Raw genomic sequence first — 13,025 nt, 5'->3', positions numbered from 1 at the left:
CTATTTGTCAATACGGGCCTAAATATCCTACTCTAGGTTACTTAAATATGGCGACCGGTAGCTAATAAAGTAACAATTTTTTTTTGTTATTTGTCATATTGTGAATTAAAAAAGACGTTTCCGTAGTCGGGTCTATTTGAATTCAAAATTATTCACTTAGAAATATTTAAATTTATTTTTATGTTTTGATAATTAATAAATTGTAAACAGCCAACTATATGTAAGTTGAGTTAGCTAGAAGCAGTTGTAATAATCACTTTATTTGTTACATCAAAACAGTCACTGGGCAGTTCAAATGATCTATGACCAATGGCGCTGACCTGCTTGGCGATCGTGTTTTGGAGCTCAGTGAGTTTCTTGCCCTCCGTTTCGCCGTTAACACTACTCTCCTGCGACGATCATTAAATAAATAAATAACTGTTTACGCCCTTCCGTTATTGTGGTCTTATATGCTCATACTAGTAAAAACTCGCTGCATTTTTTTATGAACAATTACACAAAATATTACTTGTTTTTTCTCGATAGACTACTTTGCCAAATTTTATCGAAGGATTTAATAGATCTTTGACCGAATCTTGGCGAACGATACGAATTAAACGGATCGAACAATCAATTTCAGGAACAAATACTACTATTTTCGTAATAGCTTTACGAACAATAATTTATCAACAGAAAAAAAAACAAAAATCATCAGATAGTAAAGCGGAAAGTACATAAAACGAAATATTCTCACGTCCAAAGTGTACATGACGTGGCGAGGCAGAGATCACATTAAATAACATTACCGTGACTCCAATGCGGAAGGGCGTTCAGAATTATCATGCCAACTAACGTCTCGTTTCGCTAGACCAAACTTCTAATTTGTTAATTCGTTTTACTCAATCCTTCCCACTTTCAATTTGACTAATCGGTCAAAATGTGAATACGAATTAAAATTTAATTGAAAAACTCGAATAGACGATGTAAGTAAAGGAATTGAGTAAGACCTTATTAATTCTAAAACATGACATATTTCTACACAACCATTCAAGAAGCTCCTATGTTTAACTGTCTGTTACATTTTGTCCATTTTTCGTAGTGTTCAATGTTTTGTGTAGTTGTTGTTTATGTATCGAAATGTCAAATTTTTTAATCAAATCTCAAAGCCAAATGTTACAGCTTCGTTCGTTTCTGAAATAGTGTTTATGGTGTACAGTCTAGGATGTGTCTGATTGGTTACCTTAGGTTGTTGCTGCTCGCCGTTCTGTTCGGGCGAGCCTGTTGTAGCTGTGCCATTCTCTTTGGGCTTTTCCCCGTCTTGTGTGCCAGACGCTTTGTATTGCTGTAACTGTTAAAAAAACTAGGCTAGAATATGTTTTAAGGTATTAAGCTGTTTTCGAAAATCTCGGCCAGAAAATGATTTCTTTTTTTTATAGGAACTCATAAGTACTTTAGGTAATTATATTTTTTATAAAGGCATATAATACAAAATAATATTTTGGGTAAAATTTCTAAAATATAATTATGTTTTCAAAGTCAAAATTGTTTAAAGATAAAAAGTTATTTATATATGACAATTTCGAAAAGTTGTATGCTATAGCAAAACGCACTTCTTCTTTGGTTAACGCTAATTCTTCTTCCAACGCTGTATTTCTCTCTAACGCAACCCGCAGTCTTTCTCGAACCTGGAATTTTAGAAAATATTTATGTTTTAATATTTATATCTCATTGCTATTTGAATATGCAACCTGAGATTTATAAAAGCCAGAAACTAAATCAAGTAAAATTTAAGTGATAATTAGGAGGCTTGATATATTTTCCTTATCCATCACACGGATGAGAAAATCGTAATAATGATGCGTGACATTTACAAGTATGAATCGTAAGTCTTCTCATCAAGTAATACGTACCTTCTCGTCGAGCGCCTTGTGATGTTCGAATAGACTCTTCAGCGCTTTCAAAACTTCCACTTCGGAGGAGACACCGGACTGAGCGGCCGCCTGCCGCTTCACCACCGTCATGCGCAGTGAGCGCTCGTGTCGTGACACTAGACATTCTAGATGCTCTAAGAGTAACTGAAAACCAGAAATATGTCATATTTTTAACAGACCGATCTTTATATATCTACCGACCGATCTTTATATAGCGGCTATCTACATATACATTGTTATACATGTATAGTTTTCAAAGTTATTATATATTAAATTATACGGTACCAAGATTATGTTCAGACTTAAAGGTATAATGATTATATTTATTAGCTTTTCCTATTTTATTCAGACTGTAATTACGACATCCAGGCCTGAGACATAAGATAAGTGAGTTACGACAAAACAGTATTAATATTTTTATCGTCGAATATAACCGCTCTCCCTGAGGGTACAGAAGCCGCTCCTAACTAAAGATCTCATTTATATCGAACTAAATAAGAAGTGGCACATTCATCACATAGGAATACTAATTAATATCATAACGCCTGGGATTTTCCCGTTTGATGTGAGGCTGATTACATTAATGAAGTAGATCAAATATTTCGAACTTTATAAATAACGAATGAATACTGCTTTATTTATACAAATATTATAAATGCGAAAGGAACCTTGTCTGTCTGTGGCTCTTTCACGGCCCGACCACTGAACCGAATTTGATATAAAGCAAGCTTAACTAATTTTTTAGAACTTACATCTGATGATCAACACTTATGACGATTGCGAAGACGCGAGCGACAACAAGTTAAGCATAATTACTTGATAAATTACTTGGTACCAAATGAATTGTCAACTTTTCGCTAGTCTAGACGAAACGCATCCTGAATTATTGATGTAACGTTGTTTCCTATCGTGCGAAAAACTTACGACACATCACACCGTCGTATCACCGTTGGTGGTAAATTGTACGTCATTATTAACTCAAATGAACAAATGGGCCCCCGGTGGTCCATTTCTGTTTTATTTTCGGGCGTGTTTATTGCGGAATTCGAATCGAGAATTAGGTATCGTTGGGAAAGAGAAAATGAGGTGGGGCGTCGCGGATCATGACGTCGCTCCACGAGTAGATTATGCCAATCATAAAATGTTCACATCACAATCACGTGGAGATATATCGTCAATCACAATATTCGTTTTGATTATTCGAAATATGGAAACAGAAATTCCATTCACTCTTTAACAGAAACATATTTAATGTAAAATGATTGAATTTATATTGTGTGCAGTTGAGAACTGATCTAGCTATAAATACGCAAACTTACGACTTTTGTTTTTACACTAAAAATATTTATTATATTCGCTACATGTTACAATTGCATCAAACGATACCATTCTAGTGTTACTTCCAGTGTAAAGTAATTACTATTGATTTTATTTTAATTAACAGGTAATGAAAGCCCCCTGTATAATTTCCCTATACCTTTGTTCAATTAATTGTGATCATCAAAAGCTCTAAATGTCAACGCTCTCGCAGAGATAAATCAGTCTTAAATAAAAATTTTAACCGAATCTTCCATATGTTGCTTTTTATTATTTTGTTTCTTAAGCTAAAATAACGCTTATCTATTAAGTACAAATACGAATTTTTTTTCTTTAAAAAAATGTTGTAAGAAACTTACCCTGGTATTGTTTCTCTCCGCTTTGAGTTCTGAGATCTCTTCTTCCCGCTCTAAGAGCTGTTCTCGTGCCTGGTTGAGCTCCTTCGTGAGGGTCGCGAATTCCTGTTAACAAAAATATATTTCAACAAATGCATAATTTATAAAAGTTTATTTGTTCTCTTCGTCGACGACAGGCAAATTGTTATAATTCTTGAAACCTTTTACTTCAAGAAGATCCTCTACACATGTCCTTGACCTGGAATGTTTGAATTGCGTCTAAATCAATAAACAGTTTCAAAGAGCCTTTCTTCCGAGCTAAGACCTTTAAACGTAAACTTTGAATAGCATTCTTGAAATTCAAGAATGCTTATAAATAATAACGAGAAGTTTATCTATATGGAATCGTGGACAAAAACTGTGCATATTTTAAATGAAAAATTGTATTTATAGTAGTCATACAATCGTCATTTCCTTTACTGATGCCCATTACCTGTTTTGAAGCCATGACTATATCTTTTTTCCAACATGATGGTAAATAAAATGTTGAAAATGTTAAACCGATAAATGTTGGTGGTTGTTGGGTGAACTTTGTTCGAAAATGAGTAATAAAACCTAAAACCGAGGACTAGTGAACCGAGTCAAACAATACCCACGACATCCCATCACGTTTACGGTTTTCCTACACGCAACTCGAAGATAAGCTGGTGACACAACAATAGACATAAGATTTTATGAGGTCTCCAACCAAATTGGAAGTATCACATATCAAAGTTATCATTACTGAAGATATAACTTTTTTATTTTGTTTTTTTCACGTTTGCGCAAAATATTCAGCCAGTCACGTACGGACAAACGAAGGTTCAGGTACTTTTTGAGGTCTTTTGTACCATGTAGGTCAATTTTAATTTTTACTTAAAGTAGTAAAGTAAATTTAGAGATTCCGTCTGACTTTTCTTCCTGAACAATAATATCTCCCTGAAAGCACTTAAGTAAATATCAGAGCAGCAGATCAAATAATCAACCAAACAAATTCGTTTTCAGGAATGAACGTTATTTTTCTGGTAACTTTTATTTCTTCGAAAGTTGAAACGTGAGTAGAATCGATAATAATTTACCCTCCGCTCTTAGATAATATTCTTAAATAGAGACACGGTCTTCCGTTTTGAGAAGTTTGGGTTCGGTCCTTTACTTGCGTAAAAAAAATTAGAATACAATAAGGATTCATTGCATCAGCTCGTATTTTTATTCAAAGAGATCGAAAATGTTTCTACCATCCACATTTTTTTTTCTGAAAGTGCAATACACATGAGGTTTTTATAAAGTCGCTTTATCTTGGAGCAGAAAATGTTACCATGGTAAAAAAATTATGCTACAAACAATAATTTCTCTCTTAAAATTTGTTTTCACCCCAGGGAGTCTGGGGAGGACGTCGGGCGGCTCCCCGGCGATCTAAATGAGCTGTATTGACAACATTATGACTATCGCATTGTTTACTGGCCTTATTAGGTTCTGCTGTTTGTTTATATTTATTCTACGAGAACTTTTGTATTGTTACGTATACAGGACTGTTGAACTAGATGAATCGTAATTGGGCTTGCGATTGTCATTTTATCAATATTCGAATAGAATTGAATAATTTGGACTTATGTTTACTGTTAAGTTTTAGTAACAGTTTTTTCGAAAAGAGGTGATGAAGAAAAAGGTCCTTACTTTTGGAGAAAGTCAATGAATTAAAGCGTTTGAAACAATGTAACAGAAATCTTTATTTCCAGTGAGTTCGATTTAAAACTGATAATAAAATCAGGTAAAGTCTTCAATCCATCACGATGGGTATCCCCCTACTTCAAAGTCGCTAATTAGTCGACGACGATCCTGCACTCGAGCCCCATCTTACTAAGAGCTCGCCTGTTGCGTTCTCCTGCACTTAGAAAATAATCATTTCATTTTTAATCCACAAGCGAAAAGGTATAATTATTTCATAATAGTGTTAGCAATTAACTAGATGCAAAACTTTGGTGTCCATAAAAGCTATAACAGTTTATATGGACAAATACAAAACATTACCCCCAGCGCAAAACCTGTCGCGTTAATTGGACTAACTTTACCGCAAACCAATATTTCTACATTAATCTCAACGACCTTATTACAATGGGATACAATCTACATTCGCGGAGCAGTTGAAACAGAAGTAGTCGTAGCAATTTCAATTAGTGGGAACGAAATACTATCGGTTATAAGCCGAATCAATTTCCGGAGGATGCCAAAAAATTTCCATTTCTGAAATTTCGATCCGTTTATGGGAATGATTTTGAAGTACAACCAGACGTATTTATAGAATAATCTTTTGAATTCAGTTCCGTCCCGTGGTGTTCATTGAATAATATAACTGTGATCGGTTTGTCGTATTCGCAAGCCTTTTCCGTATTTCAAGAAACTTTCCTGTAAACTAAATTTAAATTAGCTTTAATCTCTCACAAATCTTGATGTCTTCTTTAAAATCTCAAATTCAGGTTAATAGGCAATAGAGAAGGCATTTCGCTCGTAAGCAACGCTTAATGTAAACGTCGAAAAGCAATGTACATATACCTTGAAAAAAAAAAAACATAGCAATTGCTCGAGCAAAGATTTCTAAAACCGTACTGCGGTTGACCCCGCCTTGACTTTGGTGAGTGGCATTCGAGGCTAGCTGCCTATTAGAGAAACAGGTGGTGCAAAGAATTCGTTTACTGAGAGTCGGTGTTTGCTTCGCTTTGATGCGAACGCTGCAAAATGTTGGCGTGACCCGAGCCGGCGGCGACAGAATGCCTTGAAATGATTGTTTCGGCTTTTGAAAATGACTAAAAAATGGACGTAAAGTTCTTTTATAAATGGAAACGGCATTGATCCCTTTTAAGAGTGTAGTGATTGCAATTCTGAACAGAGATTTTCAAGATATTGGAAACTATTTAATCGTCTTCCTTTTTAATACAAGTCGAATAAAATTCGATATATTAATATCTCGTGCTGCCAGATCGACCAGCTGGCTGAATAGTTGCTATTGCATTTGGAATACATACGACATTTCGACCGAATGTAATATTCAACACAAGACAACGACACTTTATTCACCTAATCCCTTAGAAAATATTACGCGTGGTCGTTTATCTGGCTGACAAGAATTATTCGTTGGTCCTCATATTCACTAATCTGGTATTCTTATAACAGATTAATGAAGCTCTTGTTACTTATAAGGGTCGCGTGCGCCAGTTTAATCTATGTATTGTCTACGTAGACGAAGTAATTCCATGATTCCAGTTTCATAATAAAATCTCACAATCACTTTACGTTAACTAAATTAAAACTATTTTTAAAATAATATATGTTTATAAATTAATTTAAAAGCAAATTAGACTAAAGTTTATTTTTAAATTAATTACATTAATTACTGAGATAATAATCCATGAAACTGTTATGTTGGGATACAATATCAAAATCAAATCAATTTTATTCAAGTAAACTTCACAATGAAGCGTTTTTGAAAAAAAAACAATATCCAGTACACCTTTTATGATCTTCCATGAGCCTCACTCAAAAGCAATTCGTAATTTTATGACTGCCTTTTAGATACATAAAAAATAAATATAATTGCAAATCCAGATTGTAATTATTCTGCTGGAACATTACGCGGTTACCACCAGACCCACCTGCAGTAGCGCAGTGTGCACGCGGCATGTACAGACGGCACCGTTTTTGCGCGTGCACGGCGCGCCGAGCAAAGTGCACGCGCCGCCGCCGCGCTGCATCGCGCGCGTGCATCCCTCGCTGAGCCAGCGCGCACTACCACTCGATTCACTGGTACCACTTCATAACCATATCATCCGTACCGCTAATATTTTGATACTTATAGTTCTGGTCATTATGTTACAGGATTACCTTTTGAATTAGGTAATTTCGAATATATTTTTATAATAGGCACGATCATTTTTTAAAATATATGATGTTCATCTTCAGTTTTTTTTTCAACAAATGCACATATTTCTTAAAAAGAGTAATGTAAGAGTTATTTTATTTCACCTAGCAGCCACCGCGCGATTTCATCCTCGTAAAGCGTTAGTTCTTCGCCCCGCGGATTGGTTAAAAAATGGGCTATGGAAAAGTATTATTTATGACTTTTTATGCTTCTATAAAGAGGGAAGTTTTCACAGAGAGGTAATAAAGTATATTTTCCAAGAGATCGAAAAGGCGAGTTTCGACGGACAGGTTGATCTTTCTCGAAAAATGCTTAACGTTCCGAAAATCCCGAGCATTAGTTCGCGATAACTGATAAGCCGTTAACATGGCAGGACGGATAACCGAACCGTTCTCAGTTTCGACACGATCGAATATAGCGACGGCTTATACCGCTCCTCGATACAATACTTGTGAACGAGAGGAACGTCCCTAAAGTTAACATTATATTGTAATTTTTTACGTTTCAAATCAAAATAAACATTTTTGTTAATTTTATAGCAAAGCGTTAAACACAGATAGGTTGAAGATTGTGTTAATTACTAATTACTATACGAGAATAGTCTCGTGAACAAGACGTTCGTAGATAACGTCGAAATATCGAGCTCCACCAAATAAAAATAAAAAACATGGTAAATATCCCGTTTTAAATACTGATAGTAATAAAAATAACCATATTAATTTAAAATTGTGTTAATATTACAAGTTAACAGTAATTATTTTGCAAAGACAAATTCCCTTGAAGCGGAAGTCCTTTAAGATATTATCCCCTCTCTCTGTTCCCGACTCTATTATGCCCTCCTCTGATAGTTTTATCTTGCTTCTGATTTATCGTAAATACAAAGACTAGAAAAAACTCAACCGTCCAATAGTTTATTAATAAAAAAATAGTAAGTATATTGATCTAAGTGCGTAAATGAAGGAAGTTCGGTTAGGTTTGGGAGGAGATCGTAAAGCACGTCAATTACACACCCTCCGAGGAGACTAGCCATAAGTGGCTTTTATTACACTATATCTTGGGTTACCAGTACCGGTTACAATTTAGAGCGCGTTAAAATTCTAAATATAAACGTGAATTATTTATAACGGATCTCCGCACTTAACTGTATCTGCTTTACTAACTAGCTTAATCTTTGGAAATGAGAATACATTCCGAATACGTTTTTAGTGAGTTTAATTAAATGTTAGCATTAGCATTTTAGCATTAGCAGCCTGTAAATTTCCCACTGCTGGGCTAAAGGTCTCCTCTCCCTTTGAGGAGAAGCTTTGGAGCATATTCCACCACGCTGCTCCAATGCGGGTTGGCGGAATACACATGTGGCAGAATTTCGTTGAAATTAGACACATGCAGGTTTCCTCACGATGTTTTCCTTCACCGCCGAGCACGAGATGAATTATAAACACAAATTAAGCATATGAAAATTCAGTGGTGCCTGCCTGGCTTTGAACCCGAAATCATCGGTTAAGATGCACGCGTTCTAACCACTGGGCCATCTCGGTTCAATTCAATTAAATGTTAGAGATACAAAAATGTGAAACGTTCCGTTTATACTAAATAATACCTTAATACGGATTTGCATACGAAATCTATATAGAAATTATTCTAATACGTACAAATGAATATTAATTTTCGACATCAAATTAAATAAAAAAAAAACCGAGTTAAAATTACAAACAAATTTTATGAAATTTATAAGTTCATTTAGATTAGTTTTAAGCATACATCTTCGTTTATATATTTTATATGATTTATATATCTTCGTTAGTTGATGTCTCATTGTATATATACGTCGGGTGGGGATCCTTATGTTGTAATTAGATACAAAAGGTCGTTTATAAACAACATGATTTTAATTCCTTAAAAGGAGCATCTCGTTCTATTTATAATTTCGTAGCGCGTCGGGATGTTTTTAATCGAATAGGAAAATAACAGTTACGTCACAATACAATTACAACAATATTTTGTATCTTTATAATAATATTTGGTGGTAGGGCTTTGTGCAAGCTCGTTTGGGTAGATACCACTCGCACATCAGATATTCTATAGCCAAACTTATACAACACTTAGTATTATCGGTAAAGCATTGGCGATGTAAGAAATGATGTAAGTAATATTTCTTACAGCACTAATGTGTATGGGCGGTGGTGACCACTTACCATCAGGCAAACAGATAATATTTTTTTATTGAAACGAAAATCTTTGTATGAACAAGTATGTTATTGTAGAAGAGACTTCTCAACTCTTCTCTGATGAAAGAAAGTCAATTCAGACATTAAGGGTTCTTTATTCAAAAGAAAAAAAAATAAGAAAGCCTTGAATAAAGTTTGATTGAATTCACTTAAGGCTTCACGCCATCAAGCATCGAACTCGCACACGGCTCTCCGCCGAAAACATAAAAGAAATAAGAAAATAATATTACATATTCGTGTTAGGTGAACAAACAAAGCTGTTCGAATGAATTTAATTAGAGAGAAGCCGAATACATTTCCCGACATTCGAAAACATTTTACATAAATTTTCTTATACAGCCGAACACAAAACTATAAACACAAATTAAAATTCGATAAGTTCATCTATATTCACTCAGAATAATCGCTACCTTCGGTTTAAAATTCAACGAGCAATCTGGCTCAAGTGAAAAAAAAAAACAAAAGACACAATAAAAAAAAAAACACAAAGCTAATCTCGTTTCGAAGTATACCAGATTTAAATCAAGAGAAATGTTACAGGCAGAGGCTGTAATAATACAAGCATAGTGAGGTAAATTGAAGCAATCTCGAATAGATAAATTCAGCGCAGCGGAAAAAGTGTGGCTTACATTGGATTGGGGGGAACTTTGATGCGGTTTCTCTTTGTGTGTGCAATGTTATGTAATCTATTTCAATGTTATCAACATAGCTTGTAGCTTCATATACTTGTAAGATGTAAGACAACATGATTGCGTTGTCGATGTTTATCGCAAAGATATTCGTCGGAAATGTCCGTCAGCGCCTGGATAAAACTTCGAAGAGTTTAAACGTACGTACGTCTGCGTAAAACTTGTCGGTATCGTATATTATATTTAACGTATAACATATATTTGTATATGTTGATGTCGTTTTATATTAACGGATCAAAAAACATATTATATAAAACTCATTATACAATAATGGTCGCAAAAGGCTGTGGAGATATGTATATTGTATGTATATGTAAGAGTAATATATACAATTATACATATATTTATAATATATATATTAAACTTTTTGATGCAATTGACATCAATATCATGTGTCATATGTTACATACACGAATATATATATAATAACATATACAATTTAAGAATAATATTGTATGATTAATTTTAATATATACTGAAATTATAAAAAGGTTAAATTTGTTTGCATGTAGGCGGTAATCTAAGAAATTTTCACTGATAGTAAGTTACATTTTACGGAGCGCCCGTACGTTGTTAAATTTCAACTTTATTATATTATTGTATAATTATATGTTGTTTAGTTGGTAATTAGACAATGTATGAAAAGTTAGGTCAAATTAATATCAAATGTTGAACAATGTTTACCGATATAAGTAAGGCCTTTCAAAACGCGAAACCTCCGCCAATACTCCGTGTTACTATTTCAGTAAAAATAATTTTAAGACCCCTCTCTATTTCTCAAATATTGTTTTTTTTGTCTTGTTCTATCAAGTTTTATCACAAAGATTGTAGCCTAGCTGTATTGAATTACAGTACCTTCGTATGAAAAACTGATTTGGGTTAAGCCGTTTTTACGATTGAAAACGAAAACGCGTGCGGATTTAATACGAAAATGTTTCAAAAAGTATATGAGAAAAACGTATTTCTATTTAACGATTGTATGCAGTAAGTTTTCTAATTATATGCGTTGCATATTGAATGAGGTACTTGACACATACATATAAAAATACCTCATACATAAACCGCACCGATTAACACAATGTTTTCTTAATAAATATTTATAAAACAATCAAATAAAGTAGGTACCAAACGTACTTGTATACGTCGTTGATCTTAAACAAAAGACAGACAGTCAAAAATGTTTGATCATTATACTTACTGACTGTGACCACGAGTGGTGGTAAAATACAGGGGTTTTTTTTTATGAAAAAGTTTCGCAAACGAGCAAATGGACCACTGATGGTAAGTTATCAATAATTTTATCGCAAAGTTTATCGGTTTGCAATTCGCAGATTAAATTAAAACGTCTCAACTTGAAGATTTGGGACTGAAGTTTGTAGTTCATTAAAGTTCGTCTCAGCCGACTTCTTCCATCCGAGCAGTGTAAACATTCAGCTTTAGTTAATTTAGCGAAAACTCCCGGAACAAGTGTCCGTTCATAATTTCTCATCTCCAACAAAAGATAGAACGGAACAAATTCAAATAGATATTATTCTGTTGTTAAATCCGAGTTCCGGGTTCATTATTCAACGTCCGTCCGTCTGTCCGTCCGTTTCATCTCGTGAAACTAACGGAACTTCTACGAGTGCTGATTTTAGAATTGCAGCTGGTCATTCGATGTAGTACGTACGGGTTTTTAGTGTCATTTGGTCACTTCAACAATGAAGATTGATTTTACTGGAAAATAAAATGTGTTTAGAGAAATAAACAAGTTAGATTTTAATCAGTCATGGTTTAAGCAGGTTAAATTTTGTTTTATATTTTTACGCAAAATCTCCTAATCCCAGTTGGGAATTTATAAGATATCTGAATAGAAGTTTTTATAATTTTCGATAAATTTCCATTTATCGAAAATTATGAAAACTTTTTCAACGAATGCTGTGATAATTAAAACTTCTAGATATACATATACAATTCAATTAACAAAAATCTATATTGAATAGATCACAATAACGATTTTTATTTTTGAAAAGGATTTATAAAATAAATATATATATTTACACTTATCTCCTTGAGGTATTTGACAAACATGAGAAATAAAATAATTAGCACGTACTGAATTATTAACATTATGGGCAGAGCGATCACTAGGTTCAATACCTAATGCATTGGCCACTGTAGAAGAATAAACCTCTTAGATCTACGATGTTATAGTCCATTGGTAAAGAATGCATATTATTCGATACAAGATTATATAGATGATAAAAAAGCGTGGAGTTAATGCTTGTTGACTTCCAGGCAGGATACATGACATACTTATATTATTAGCATTAAAACTTTAACATTCCGTTAGCCGCCACAGCTAGTATCGGAATACTTGGCGTCGATATTTCGAGCCTCGTTCAGTTCCGCGGTCGATTGAAAGGCAAAGCCAAATTGGCATCCAAAAAGCTCGGTGTGCTCAGCAAGGCAAGACAGTATTTCACGTCGGCCCATCGTCTAAGACTTTACAAGGCACAAATTCGGCCACACATGGAGTACTGCTCTCACCTCTGGGCGGGTTCTCCCCAGTACCAGCTCCTTCCATTCGACCGTATCCAACGTTGAGCGGCTCG

The 13,025-nt window shown here is 34.3% G+C and overlaps 1 protein-coding gene across 5 annotated transcripts in view; it reads right to left on the bottom strand.

Moving 5' to 3' along the window:
- Positions 1 to 13,025, bottom strand: part of LOC113395337 (liprin-alpha-1) — a 145,198-nt gene that overhangs the window by 14,400 nt on the left and 117,773 nt on the right. For 4 of the 5 annotated variants that reach the window (XM_064216224.1, XM_064216226.1, XM_064216228.1 and 1 more), the window contains exons 2-6: positions 3,587 to 3,688; positions 1,890 to 2,054; positions 1,590 to 1,664; positions 1,220 to 1,327; positions 321 to 389 (exon numbers count right to left, since the gene is read on the bottom strand). In XM_064216224.1, coding sequence (XP_064072294.1) covers positions 321 to 389; positions 1,220 to 1,327; positions 1,590 to 1,664; positions 1,890 to 2,054; positions 3,587 to 3,688 — 519 coding nt within the window. The remainder of the gene's footprint in view (positions 1 to 320; positions 390 to 1,219; positions 1,328 to 1,589; positions 1,665 to 1,889; positions 2,055 to 3,586; positions 3,689 to 13,025) is intronic. The other variant, XM_064216227.1, reaches the window with a different exon arrangement.

This window comes from Vanessa tameamea, chromosome 11, assembly GCF_037043105.1.
Source record: "Vanessa tameamea isolate UH-Manoa-2023 chromosome 11, ilVanTame1 primary haplotype, whole genome shotgun sequence".
NCBI lineage: Eukaryota > Metazoa > Arthropoda > Insecta > Lepidoptera > Nymphalidae > Vanessa > Vanessa tameamea.
Note: the sequence above shows the minus strand (reverse complement) of the source record. Positions and strands in the feature narration are given on the sequence as shown.